Source organism: Megalobrama amblycephala, linkage group LG10 (assembly GCF_018812025.1).
Source record: "Megalobrama amblycephala isolate DHTTF-2021 linkage group LG10, ASM1881202v1, whole genome shotgun sequence".
Lineage (NCBI taxonomy): Eukaryota > Metazoa > Chordata > Actinopteri > Cypriniformes > Xenocyprididae > Megalobrama > Megalobrama amblycephala.
The window spans coordinates 11092809-11107812 of NC_063053.1; the positions used below are offsets into that span (position 1 = coordinate 11092809).

A 15004-nucleotide genomic window follows, 5' to 3' on the forward strand; every position below is an offset into this window, starting at 1 on the left:
GCGTTGCTTAAGTCACGACTAAACAAGCGGATACTAAGAAGGGCAAAAATATAAAAAGTAGAATTAATGTTTACAATAATACAATCAGAACAGATAAACATGCTGTTTTTATGTGACAACATGCCCCAAAGGCAGTATGAGCATAATTCATGAAACAAAAAAACAAACAAAAGTAACCTATCAATATATCTAATCATTATGGTTAAAAGAAATTGAAATGAACTTCTTTCCCTACTTTTTTCACAAAGCTTGAAAAAATGTCAGTACATTGTTGTGTTGCAAATATTCAGGGTACGAAAATTCTGTTTACAGAATTTGTAAAGCAAATTTGGTCACTGTTTCATGACCTACCAAACATTAGAACAAATGATCCTTTCAGTATCAGCATATGCTTTGTGCAACCATGTGATTGCTGAACATGAGCGGAGGGTGGAATGATTCCCTTTCAAAGCAACATCTCCCTCATCACTGGCTAAGTCCAGCCTGAGGCCTCCAGGTCTCCTGAGACGCTCCACACAACTTCAAAGACAAATTTCCCCTCATTTCTACACACAGAACTTTAGGAATTAATGAGAAACCGTTTCAAAGATGACAGAACTATAATATAGCTTGAGCGCATCAAGAGTGACACAGATTTGCTTTATTTCACAACGTTTCATTCACTCGAGTCACACACAAACACCGAACAGTCACTCAGGAAAATAACCATCTGATTGATACACATATTCATGAGGGTTTACAAGAGTTCATGTCAACTTTTCAACTTTTTACAGAGTTAGAAATCCCCCTGTACCCTCTGTGTTGTTTTCTGCCTGAAGAAAAACTACAAAGACGACACACTCTCAAAGGAGGTTTGATTATTTAATGGGGAAAATCAGGAGGTGCGGTGCAGCGGGACCTTGAAGATGCATTGATGTGCAAAGAAAAAAAGCTCAAGGTGCCGGGAAAACAACTGCGATAATTTTTGCAGTGAATTGATGTACACGGGTGAACTTTCATGCTTTTCAATAACACTGCAACAAGGCCTTTGAGTAAAATATACTCAGATTTCACTTTTATATCTAGATAGGTACATTCAAAATCTTCCTTTGAGTGCTACATTGAAAGATGATGGTTTCAGAGTGACACAGTGTACAATTCAGTGGACCTACCTCAGGTAAAAATACACTTGAAGCAAACTGGTATGAAGTCGCTTACTCTTGGGCACAGTGGAAAGTTCCTGGTTCACAAATACTCTCTTAAAGGGAACCCCTGGTGTTAAGACTTGTATGGCTCAATATAACGTAAATGATGTCTCTTAATGAAATATGTAGTAGAAAACCCATGAAAGTTTTATGTTATTTAAAAAATTCATGACATATTTGGACCGATTTGGACAATGGGCGGCGCCATTTTGTTTAGGTGCACAGTGCGTTCTATGTTGATGACGTCAAATGGTTGCACTCTGTGAGCTACTGACACTGTCCTATTGCTATTTTTACCGCAACACAACTCGGAATATAATATACGATGCCACATTGTGCAGCTTTTGGTTGTAATTTTCAGTCGATGATCCACAAGAGAAGCGATGTAAGTCTTTACTTCTTTACTAGCGATGAGAGGAGAAAAGAATGGGAAGTTGTGAAGAATGTGGACGAATAAAACTTCCTAAAGATCCGCATCTTTGTTCTCTTCACTTTAGCCCTGATGCCTGTGAGGCTTTTAGTAGACCACAGCTGAAACAGCTTACAGTTGCCAATGGATATAAGTGTATGCTTTAACCAAATGGCGCGCCTGTCGTGGAGACTGATGAAGATAATCCTATAACACATCTCGACTGAGACAGACTGCCTCAAAGCGCTTATGTGCTGTGATGCACAAGATATCTGTGATCGCATAAACAGTATCTTCTCAGCATGTTTAACTGTGTGTGTGCATTCAGGTGATCAGACAATTTTAACACGTTAATCATACAACAGTAGTTCGAATAGCCACAGAGACATTGCACAGCTTCGATGTTTTCATCCTCACTGATTTTGCGCTCTGGCTCGAATTGAAAAGGCTGATCGTGTTTTAAAAGGAACCCTGCGGCTATTAAGACCTGTTTGCATTACTAGATTACCTATGCACCAAAACATACAGATAAAAAGCCTCAAAGTCATCAGGAATAAAGTGGAGAGAACAAAGACGCAGTTAGGAAGTTTTATTCGTCCACATTCTTCACAACTTCCCATTCTTTTCTCCTCTCATCGCTAGTAAAGAAGTAAAGACTTACATCGCTTCTCTTGTGGATCATCGACTGAAAATTACAACCAAAAGCTGCACAATGTGGCATCGTATATTATATTCCGAGTTGTGTTATGGTAAAAATAGCAATAGGACAGTGTCAGAAGCTCAGTGAGTGCAACCATTTGACGTCATCAACATAGAACGCACTGTGCCCCTAAACAAAATGGAGCCGCCCATTGTCCAAATTGGTCCAAATATATCATGGATTTTTTAAATAACGTAAATCTTTCATGGGTTTTCTACTACGTATTTCAGTAAGATACATAAGTTACGTTATATTAAGCCATACAAGTCTTAACACCAGGGGTTCCCTTTAAACATAAGGGTTCCAAAAGGGGGTTTCACAGCGATGCCATAAAAGAACCATTTTTGTTTCCCCAAAGAACCTTTCCGTGAACAATTCTGAAAAGAACCCATTTTTTCTTAGTGTGAAGGATATTTTAATAATTTAAAGAACATTTTTCCAATATAAAGAACCTTTTGTGGAATGGAAAGATTCCATGGATGTTAAAGTTTCTTCATGGAATCATTCACTCTAAAAAATGCTGTGTTAAAAACAACCCAAGTTGGGTTAAAAATGGACAAACCCAGCAAATGGGTTAAATGTTTGCCCAATCTGCTGGGCAGTTTTATTTAACCCAACTATTGTTTAAAAATTACTATATGACTGGCTTAAAATGAACCCAAAATAGGTTGGAAATTAAAAATCAGACACATAATTACTAGAAGCAACAATAATAATCAAAAGGTGAACATTTATTAATAAGCAATTTAATAAATGTTTATTGTTTAATTATTATTCAGTAAACTAAATGTTCATTTATTAAACATATCAATACTGTTAATTTCCAACATACTTTGGATTCATTAAGCAAGCAAAACAGTAATGTTTAAACAATAGTTGAGTTAAATAAAACTACCCAGCAGGTTGGGCAAACATTTAACCCATTCGCTGGGTTAAAACAACCCAATTTCTGAGTTTGTCCATTTTCAACCCAACTTGGGTTGTTTTTAACCCAGCATTTTTTAGAATGTTGATTCCAATAAAGAGCCTTTATTTTTAATAGTGAAACTTTTTTTTTTATGAAAACATTCACTTTAAGTATTTATCTTGCCAATGATTCAGATTTAACTAGGAAAGAAAGTTTGTCAAGACAAAATTAAAATGTTAGCTTAACCAAGCAATTGTCTCTCTAGATAGATAGATAGATAGATAGATAGATAGATAGATAGATAGATAACAAAAATGAAAAAGTGCCAAATGTGCTGCTCTAGAAACTAGAATGTCAATACAGCTGCTTGATTCATGAGAGCCAATTTCAAAGGAGGGATGTTTAAGATACAAACAGCCATGGATTTCATGGGAAATCTTTATGTGTGCATGTCTCTTCATAAACGAGTGCTTCTCTTATCCTTTAATTCCTTCCCAAGAAAGAGTGAGGGCTTTATTGACAGTGCGCTAGCAGTGTTTCTGTGTTTATGGGTTGTGGATAGGATAACAGAAAGCATCCATCTTATAAGAACACTAATCTGGTTATAACTGGATTGGACTCTTGTTGCAGTAATGTAATGTCTACAGTAATGTGTTATGGAGCTGCGGTGTGTGAGGTTTAACAATTTGCCCCTCTTACAGTGTTTATCATAACTTAACTAGAATAAGTGTGCAAATAAGTACTTTTTCAAATTGTTCAAAGGTTTAATACACTAAAGAAATACAGCTGTTCATGTTAGTTCACAGTGCATTAACTAATGTTAACAAATACAACTTTTGTTTTTAAATATGTACTAGTAAATACTGAAATTAACATTAACTGAGAATTATAAATGTTGTAGGTGTATTGTTCATTTTTAGTTCATGTTAACTAATGTAGTTAAAAAATGTTAACTAATGAAACCTTACTGTAAAATGTTACAGAAAAAACATAATTTTAAGAATATAAGTCAAATGAAAATATGCTTAAAGATGAATAAAAGATACATTACACACTACTGTGCAAAAGTTTGGGGTAAATAAGATTTTTTTAATGGTTTTGAAAGAAGTATCTTATGCTCAATTAGTAAATTAGTAGTGCGCTTACTGTACGTCATCATGTTTAACTTAAATTCCACATCATGCCATGTTTGAATTAAAGGGAGAGTTCACCCAAAAATGAAAATTCTGTCATCATTTACTCTCCCACTTCCAAACCTGCAAGACTTTCATTCATCTTCAGAACACAAATTAAGTTATTTTTCATGAAATCTGAGATTTCTGTTCCTCCATTGACAGTTACACAACTACCACTTAAAAAAGTTCATAAAGAGATTGTAAAATAATCCTTATGAATTGAGTGGCTTAGTCCAAATTTTCTGAAGAGACTTGATTACTATATTATGAATAATTTGAATTTAGGCTTTTATTCACATATAAACATTGATCAGCAAACATAAACAGAAACTCAACCGAACCTGCTTGACGCGTGAGAACAACCTCATGCGGAAGCTCAAATGTGCTACGTAACACGAGAATGAACCTCATTGGTTCTCGTGGAAGCTCAAACGTGCTGCGTAACATGAGTATGAACCTCATTGGTTCTTGCTGAAGCTCAAACGTGCTGCGTAACACGAGAATAAACCTCATTGGTTCTTGCTGAAGCTCAAACGTGCTGCGCAACACGTGAATGAACCTCAGTGGTTCTCGTGGAAGCTCAAACATGCTGCGTAACACACAAGAATGAACCCCACTGGTTTTTGTGGAAGCTCAAATGTGCTGCGTAACACGAGAATGAACCTCATTTGTTCTTGTGGAGGCTCAAACATGCTGTGTAACACGAGAATGAACCTCATTTGTTCTTGTGGAAGCTCAAACGTGCTGCATAACATGTGAATGAACCTCATTGGTTCTTGTGGAAGCTCAAATGTGCTGCGTAACACACGAGAATGAACCTCACTGATTTTTGCGGAAGCTCAAACGTGCTGCATAACACGTGAATGAACCTAATTGGTTCTCGTGGAAGCACCAACGTGCTGCGTAACACGAGAATGAACCTCAGTGGTTCTTTCGGAAGCTCCAACGTGCTGCGTAACACGAGAATGAACCTCACTGGTTTTTGCGGAAGCTCAAACGTGCTGCGTAACACGAGAATGAACCTCACTGGTTTTTGCGGAAGCTCAAACGAGCTGCGTAACACGAGAATAAACCTCATTGGTTCTTGTGGAAGCTCAAACGTGCTGAGTAACACAAGAGAGAATAACCCTCACTGGTTTTTGCGGAAGCTCAAACGTGCTGCGTAACACGAGAATGAACCTCATTGGTTTTTGCGGAAGCTCAAACGTGCTGCGTAACACGAGAATGAACCTCACTGGTTTTTGCGGAAGCTCAAACGAGCTGCGTAACACGAGAATAAACCTCATTGGTTCTTGTGGAAGCTCAAACGTGCTGAGTAACACAAGAGAGAATAACCCTCACTGGTTTTTGCGGAAGCTCAAACGTGCTGCGTAACACGAAAATGAACCTCATTGGTTCTTGTGGAAGCTCAAACGTGCTGCGTAACACGAGAAGAAACCTCATTGGTTCTTGCTGAAGCTCAAACGTGCTGCGCAACACGTGAATGAACCTCAGTGGTTTTTGTGGAAGCTCAAATGTGCTGCGTAACACGAGAATGAACCTCATTTGTTCTTGTGGAGGCTCAAACATGCTGTGTAACACGAGAATGAACCTCATTTGATCTTGTGGAAGCTCAAATGTGCTGCATAACAAGTGAATGAACCTCACTGGTTCTCATGGAAGCTCAAATGTGCTGCATAACACGTGAATGAACCTCAGTGGTTCTTTCGGAAGCTCCAACGTGCTGCGTAACACGAGAATGAACCTCACTGGTTTTTGCGGAAGCTCAAACGAGCTGCATAACACGAGAATGAACCTCACTGGTTTTTGTGGAAGCTCAAACGAGCTGCGTAACACGAGAATAAACCTCACTGGTTCTGGTGGAAGCTCAAACGTGCTGCGTAACACAAGAGAGAATGAACCTCACTGGTTTTTGCGGAAGCTCAAACGTGCTGCGTAACACGAGAATGAACCTCATTGGCTCTTGTGGAAGCTCAAACGTGCTGCGTAACACACGAGAATGAACCTCACTGGTTTTTGCGGAAGCTCAAACGTGCTGCGTAACACAAGAATGAACCTCACTGGTTTTTGCGGAAGCTCAAATGTGCTCCGTAACACACGAGAATAAACCTCACTGGTTTTTGCGGAAGCGCAAACGTGCTGCGTAACACGTGAATGAACCTCACTGGTTCTCGTGGAAGCTCCAACGTGCTGCGTAACACGAGAATGAGCCTCACTGGTTTTTGCGGAAGCTCAAACGAGCTGCGTAACACGAGAATGAGCCTCACTGGTTTTTGCGGAAGCTCAAACGAGCTGCGTAACACGTGAATGAACCTCAGTGGTTTTTGCAGAAGCTCAAACGTGCTTCGTAACACGAGAATGAGCCTCACTGGTTTTTGCGGAAGCTCAAACGAGCTGTGTAATACGTGAATGAACCTCAGTGGTTTTTGCGGAAGCTCAAACGAGCTGCGTAACACGAGAATGAGCCTCACTGGTTTTTGCGGAAGCTCAAACGAGCTGCGTAACACGAGAATGAGCCTCACTGGTTTTTGCGGAAGCTCAAACGAGCTGCGTAACACGTGAATGAACCTCAGTGGTTTTTGCAGAAGCTCAAACGTGCTTCGTAACACGAGAATGAGCCTCACTGGTTTTTGCGGAAGCTCAAACGAGCTGTGTAATACGTGAATGAACCTCAGTGGTTTTTGCGGAAGCTCAAACGAGCTGCGTAACACGAGAATGAGCCTCACTGGTTTTTGCGGAAGCTCAAACGAGCTGCGTAACACGAGAATGAACCTCAGTGGTTCTTGTGGAAGCTCAAACGTGCTGCGTAACGAGAATGAGCCTCACTGATTTTTGCGGAAGCTCAAATGAGCTTCGTAACACGTGAATGAACCTCAGTGGTTTTTGCGGAAGCTCAAACGAGCTGCGTAACACGTGAATGAACCTCAGTGGTTTTTGCGGAAGCTCAAACGAGCTGCGTAACACGAGAATGAGCCTCACTGGTTTTTGCGGAAGCTCAAACGAGCTGCGTAACACGAGAATGAACCTCAGTGGTTCTTGCGGAAGCTCAAACGTGCTGCGTAATGAGAATGAGCCTCACTGGTTTTTGCGGAAGCTCAAACGAGCTGTGTAACACGTGAATGAACCTCAGTGGTTCTTGCGGAAGCTCAAACGTGCTGCGTAACGAGAATGAGCCTCACTGGTTTTTGCGGAAGCTCAAACGAGCTGCGTAACACATGAATGAACCTCAGTGGTTTTTGCGGAAGCTCAAATGTGCTGCGTAACACGAGAATGAACCTCAGTGGTTCTTGCGGAAGCTCAAACGTGCTGCGTAACAGACGAGAATGAACCTCACTGGTTTTTACGGAGGCTCAAACGTGCTGCGTAACACGAGAATGAACCTCATTGGTTCTTGTGGAAGCTCCAACGTGCTGCGTAACACACGAGAATGAACCTCACTGGTTTTTGCGGAAGCTCAAACGTGCTCCGTAACACGAGAATGAACCTCATTGTTTCTTGTGGAAGCTCCAACGTGCTGCGTAACACACGAGAATGAACCTCACTGGTTTTTGCGGAAGCTCAAATGTGCTGCATTACACGAGAATGAACCACACTGGTTCTTGCGGAAGCTCAAATGTGCTGCGTAACACGAGAATTAACTTCATTGGTTCTTGTGGAAGCTCAAACATGCTGCGTAACACGAGAATAAACCTCATTGGTTCTTGTGGAAGCTCAAATGTGCTGCGTAACACATGAGTATGAACCTCATTGGTTCTTGCGGAAGCTCAAATGTGCTGCGTAACAAGAATAAACCTCATTGGCTCTTGTGGTAGCTCTAACATGCTGTGTAACACACGAGAATAAACCTCATTGGCTCTTGCTGAAGCTTAAATGTGCTGCGTAACATGAGAATAAACCTCATTGGTTCTTGCTGAAACTTAAATGTGCTGCGTAACATGAGAATGAACCTCATCGGTTCTTGTTGAAGCTCAAACGTGCAGTGTAACACAAGAATGAACCTCATTGGTTCTTGTGGTAGCTCACTATGTTAACAGGTGTCGCTGTGGCAAGCTTTATGCTCGTGGTTGAATGCTTAATTTATATTTTAAATGCTCGTTATGGTTTAGTATTTCTCCCCCAACTAATCGACTAATGACTTAAATGAACAATGAACAGTCTACTAGGAAACCTTTAGTAGGGGATAGCCTTAGCTGATTTACTGCTCAAGAAACATTTCTTCTTATTATTATCAATGTTGAAAACATATTTTTGTGGAAACCATGAAACATTTTTTTAGGATTCTTTGATGGATAGAAAGCTCAAAAGAACAGCATTTATGTGAAATAGAATTTTTTTGTGAGTTAACAAGGTAAATGTCTTTACTGTCATTTTTGATCAATTTAATTCATCCTTGCTGAATAAACGTAGAAATAAATAAAATAAAATTAACATAATCAAGTCCCGTCTGACATTTTTTCTTGTTCAAGAAGCCGTTTGACAATAAGGAAGAAAAGTCTATCACAACTTCCATTTCATGCTGACTTCAACCTTCAGTGTTGTGATAATAACAAACAACAAATTTAATATCAAAACATCTAAGCATTGCCTCATTTTCCATGTGGCATCCTTGCCATCAAATTCATTACATGCAAATGCGTTAATGTATCAAAGCTTCACTACTTGGCCCCTAATAAGATATATTGGGTTTTGCTGGCACACTGAGTTGCTCTGTTCCATCGGTGCAAATAAACAGGCTGCAGCCTCCGTGGCACAATGTACCAGTGGAACGACCCAGCTACCGTCAGGGCGGGCCACTTTACCATCCACTGATCAAAGCAGCTCTAAACTGCCAGAAACTACAGAAGGCAAACAAGAGTGTTGCAGCAGCCACAGAGACTGGTTTTCTCATCCTGTGAATACCAAGAAGAGGAAAAAGCAAATGGAGATGGACAGAACACGTCCATGTCTGGTCACGTGAATTTGACTGTGGCTGACGGGTCATCCAGTCTTAGAAGTCTTACTAGAGCTTCTAAAGGGCATGGGAAGAGGAAGAAGAAAGATCAAAGGGAGTACTGAGGAAAACCTTCAGCAAATGCAATGGAAAGAAAGAATGAGAGAGATTTTAAAACAGGAGGAGTGCAGGGATAATAATGAGATAGATAGCAGTGAGAGCGTGAGACAGAGGTTAGGAAGGTCAAGTCCACTATGTTTTCCGGAATAACCATTGGCTTAGAAATATCAACATGGTGTAAGAACCAGATTGCTGATGAGTGCAAGACTATACAAAATTACTGATTCTATTGCGCCATCTTGTGGAGGATTAACAATCATTCTAAATCCCAAAAAGTCATTTAAATTGTGTACAGGCCTGTGAAAATCAAAAAAAAAAAAAAAATTCAAGACTGTAGTATTATTAGATGAGAGAGGACAGAAAAATTTATTATTTTGTTGTAAAATAAACTTATAGTTTCAAAACAATGTTTCCGCCCGGTTTCGAACCGGGGACCTTTCGCGTGTGAGGCGAACGTGATAACCACTACACTACGGAAACCTACATGTTAAACCATCCTGATATAATTGCTTAAAGAGGTTTCCTTGGGAAAAATTTGTTAAATACAAAATTTGATGTACACTTTTCTTGTTAAAAGAAAACTTCAATTTATTAATTTTTTGTTCTATTAGTAAAATCTAATTTTCAGATTCTGCAGCTTACAACTAATAGAAGTCATTTAGCACTTTTCACCATTGACAATTTTGTTCCCATCACTTCTCAAAAGGCTTCTTCTGTTGAAAATGATTAAAAATACTTACATGATTGTCTCAGATTTATGAAAACAACATTCACAGCAGTACGTTACTTCTTTCATGAGTCTGAGGCAAGAAACAAAGAATCATTGTCTTTCTTTCATTGATACAAACAGTATAATAGGCTGTTTGATAGATAAAGAAATACCTATTTTTTAGGATTTTTAGTGAAATTACTGATTAACTTTGTGTAGCTAAGTCTTTAACATAAAACTAATGAATAGTATTATAAATTATAGTTTCAAAACTATGTTTCCGCCCGGTTTCGAACCGGGGACCTTTCGCGTGTTAGGCGAACGTGATAACCACTACACTACGGAAACCTACATGTCATGCCATATCCTGAAATCGTCTATGTAGTCAGAAGCATTGAGTGGCTGTCTTATATACATATATGAATGTAATGTACAGATGTACATGAATATATTTGGCATTTTGCAGTGTCTTACCTTTTAAGTCATCTTAAGCCCCCTTTGCAAGTTTGTTGAGGCCCCCTAGTGGGCCCCAGCCCCCTGGTTGAGAACCAACGCCCTAGAGAGAGTAAAAATAAATGCAAAAGACCACTCCATCCAGTGACAGACATTTTAAAAGTAACTATTTAAAATACCTTGGCAAGAGCTGAACTCCAGTCAAGTCAGTGGCGTTCTGACCTAGAACCTGGAAGCACTGAACTGTGTCTACAATGTAAACAGTGAAGGTGAATGACAGGGAAGAGAAGAAACTGTTGAATAAAGTTGTTATTTTTGTTTTGGAGCACAAAAAGTATTCAGTCACTTCATAACATTAAGGTTGAACCACTGCAGTCACGTGGCTATTTTAACGACGTCTTTACTACCTTTCTAGGCCTTGAAAGGTGGCAATGACGTCGCTGCCTATGTGTGGTTCAGATACGAATTCCATCAAAATATTAATTTTTTGGTGAACTAACCCTTTAAGAAAATATCTGAGAACTCCTTTAAAATTAGATTTTTCAAGAATTAGGAACATACTTACGAACTATTTGGAATTTATCTTCAGAAATGTCTTCTTTCATAAGAAGATTTTCGGCTCCAGAAAGCATTTGAAAGTAAACAAATATGTCTGTGAAATCCGACACTGAACTGAAGCAATTATTAAAATGATCAGAATGATCTGAGCCAAAAACTTACCAGGAGTTGCGTAATGATAGCAAATAATGACCCGCGAAGAGACAACTAAGGTACAGTTGTCTACTGAGGTTCACACAGCACAAACAAACTGATCTCGATCTCAAATTTAAGTCACTAAATATAGAATGTGGTTTTCAATATTTCATACGCGAACTTTGTATGAACATAATCATATTTAGCAGTCAAAGCTGAACTGGTAATGCTGTGTGAACGCAGCCTCGTATTTCGACGGTTTAATGTAATTTGCCGCACGATCGACAGTTTATTCGACACAAATCATGTTTATCATGCAAGTGAATACGTATATTTAGTGTGGGTTAGATGATCTTTTACCTTGTGTAATTTTGTTCATGGTTTTTGAGGGTGATGGCATATATGACCGGTCCATCTTGGCATCCGGCTAAGATGCTTTATTTGTAAACGAATCGGTGTTTTTGAGGGAAACTTTTAAGAGAACGATTCGTTCTCAATGCGCTGACGCATATTTTTCGTTTACTTAAAAGGATTAGTTCACCCAAAAATGAAAATTCTGTCATTTATTACTTACCCTCATGCCGTTCCACACCCGTAAAACCTTTGTTAATCTTCGGAACGCAAATTAAGATATTTAGTTAAAATCCGATGACTCAGTGAGGCCTTCATAGGGAGCAATGACATTTCCTCTCAAGATCCATAAAGGTACTAAAAACATATCTAAATCAGTTCATGTGAGTACAGTGGTTAAATATTAATATTATAAAGCGACAAGAATGTTTTTGGTGCGCGACTTATAACGACGTATTTAGTGATGGCCGATTTCAAAACACTGTTTCAGGAAGCTTCGGAGCGTTATGAATCAGTGTATCGAATCTGGTTCGGAGCGCCAAAGTCACGTGATTTCAGCCGTTGGCAGTTTGACATGCGATCCGAATCATGATTCGATACACTGATTCATTTATGCTCCGATGCTTCATGAAGCAGTGTTTTGAAATCGGTCATCACTAAATAAGTCATATATTTAGTCTTTTTGGCGCACCAAAAATATTCTCGTCGCTTTATAATATTAATATTGAACCACTGTACTTACATGAACTGATTTAAATATGTTTTTAGTACCTTTATGGATCTTGAGAGAGGAAATGTCATTGCTCCCTATGAAGGCCTCAAAGAGTTATCGGATTTTAACTAAAATATCTTCTTTTGTGTTCCAAAGATTAACGAAGGACTTATGGGTGTGGAACGGCATGAGGGTGAGTAATAAATGACAGAATTTTCATTTTTGGGTGAACTAACCCTTTAAGCTAGTTGTTTTCAAGTGACGGGTTTGAAGAATAAAAATATGATGCAAGTAACAAACATATAAAAATTAGTTAGCCTATAAAAATTGTAAAAAAAAAAAAAAAAAAATTGACCATACAATTTTCATATCTTTCAAAACAGTCTTCGTTATTAAACATTTACACTTTTTTTTTTTTTAATCTAAATGAAAGTTTGCATGTGTTTTATGTTTTGTATCATATTTGATACAACAGGCATTTATGGCATATAGCCTATATGAATATGGAGTTCAACCACAAGGAAAAAACACCTTAAATTAGTTCAGAGGCTCAAACTAAGCAAAAATGTGCAATATGGTTATTTATATGCCCAAACACAACAGTATGATATGATTCTAATGTATGGCCTATAAATTAGATCTTTATACCAGTATACTGGCACTAATATAAACTGCATATAAAAATATATAAGTTGTCACTCTATCTCCCAATAATATGTCTTAGTAAGATATAATGTAATGCAATACAATGATGATTAAGATATGTACAAATAAAAGTTCCTCAAATCCTGTTGTACTATATTTGGTAAAGAGAAAACACACATGTACCACGACCTGAAATTGGACATATTTAGAATTATACTAAAAGTCCTTTTACTTGTCAAAGGTATAAAAAGTATAAACTATCAATCAGATGACAGAAGGCATGTAGAAGATTGCGTGCAAACAACTTTTCCTGCAAAGTTTTGATCATGCTGATAATTTAGAGGCCCTAGAAATTCACGCATCAATTATGATATTGTAGGTTTTATAGAGTTAACCTGGTCTTTTCATGAGGGTACTGGCATACTAGTTTTCATTTCAATTTAACATCACACTGTCTGTCTGTCTGTCAGTCTCCATCATCCTCCAGCCCTTGGGGGAAGTCTCTTGATTGCATCGAGGAAGTTTGATAGTGAGTGTCTGTTCCTGGTTGCTTAATGAAGGTGGTATTAGTGTGTCACTCACCCTTCCATGTCTGATTGAAACTCCGTATTTATTAAATCTCCTCAGAGAATGAAGCATGTTAATATGTGATCTGACTAAAGAGTCTTGTTCACACTCGCCATCTGTTTCATTATCTCTGTTTTTCACCATCATCAGACAATAAATCATCCCCAATTCTAACTTGCGTTACAATTAAAATTCAACACAATTTTCATTTGCGAGAATCCTAAAAGTGGTTCCAAACCCTAGTCTGTACTAATGGAGGGTCACAGATAGCCAGTGAAATAATAGAAAGCGACTACATAATACTGTGTTTTATATTATATATAAGTTAGGATAAGGACTTTGAAAAATGAAGAAAAAGTGCTTCACATATCTTTTGGTGTTGACGTCAAAGGCCGTGTGTCCAAACAATCACTAGAAGCTAGTTAGATGCTAACATAAAAACCTTAAAAAAAATAAAAACTGTTCCAAGTAAAAGAAAATACAACCTAGACTATATTAAATACAGGTTTACTTGCAATTAGAATAAACTTTGTTTATGCCAAGCACAATATATTTTGTTAAAATTATTGTCAGCATTAAAAAAAAAAAAAATCATGAGACTTTTAGAAACATATAATCACACGTCTGCTGTTATGCATTTACAGTAATATCAATTTTCCTATTCAGCCTAACTATGCTATGTTAATAATTTTGCATATCACTGGGCCAATGCAATTCATGGTGATTTTAATGTTTTAAAGTCACCATAAAATCAAAACTGACCATTCTTGTTTTTTATGGAATATTGCAATATGTATTATAAATTAGGGTGACCATTCGTCCTCTTTTTCCTGGACATGTCCTAGCCAGGATTTTTAATTTGCCTAAAATGTCCCACTTTTGGCTTTGTTTTTTTATACTTGCTGAAGGTAATGACTGAAATGTAATTTGACCAATAGCGTGCAGGCGATGTACATAATTGACCAATCGTTGCTTGCGAGAAGGCTGGATCTACAGAGAACGGTCAAAGCATTGCAAATACAACAACATTTTAATGCATGAGGACTGTCAACAGGAACAGTGACGTGCACAGACCTCTGCGTAGAAATCGCGTTCCGGGGTCACCTCGATACAACTGAAAAGGGCACTTTTACTTTCACAATTAAAGGGGCAGGGGCTCAAGCCATTTTAGGCTATTGAGAAATCCTGGTCAGGATATGTCCGGGAAAAAAAAAAAAAAAAAGAGGACATACGGAAAATCCTTGCACATCTTTTTTTTTTTTTTTTTTCATTATTTCCTCTTGCAGCGACATTTCTTCTCTGATGACGCATTTACTGGCGAGAGAGCGGGGCAACCTGTCACTCACATGAGATCGACCAATAGCAAACCACAACCATCCAATCAATTCTAACCATGGACAAAATCAAGTCCCGCCCTTCATTTTTTCTAGTTCAAGAAGCATTTCACTC

General features: G+C 38.3%; 1 protein-coding gene and 2 non-coding genes across 4 annotated transcripts in view; all 3 read right to left on the reverse strand.

The window, feature by feature from the left end:
- Positions 1 to 10836, reverse strand: part of zfand3 (zinc finger, AN1-type domain 3) — a 34323-nt gene extending 23487 nt beyond the window's left edge. Inside the window, exons 1-3 of one of the 2 annotated variants that reach the window (XM_048204540.1) lie at positions 10767 to 10836; positions 10609 to 10690; positions 10166 to 10225 (exon numbers count right to left, since the gene is read on the reverse strand). In XM_048204540.1, coding sequence (XP_048060497.1) covers positions 10166 to 10221 — 56 coding nt within the window. In that variant the 5' untranslated portion in view covers positions 10222 to 10225; positions 10609 to 10690; positions 10767 to 10836. The remainder of the gene's footprint in view (positions 1 to 10165; positions 10226 to 10608; positions 10691 to 10766) is intronic. The other variant, XM_048204542.1, reaches the window with a different exon arrangement.
- Positions 9833 to 9905, reverse strand: trnav-cac. Its single transcript has one exon. It is a non-coding gene; the product is annotated as a tRNA-Val (tRNA).
- On the reverse strand, positions 10410 to 10482 carry trnav-aac. Its single transcript has one exon. It is a non-coding gene; the product is annotated as a tRNA-Val (tRNA).
- Positions 10837 to 15004: the final 4168 nt, after the last annotated feature.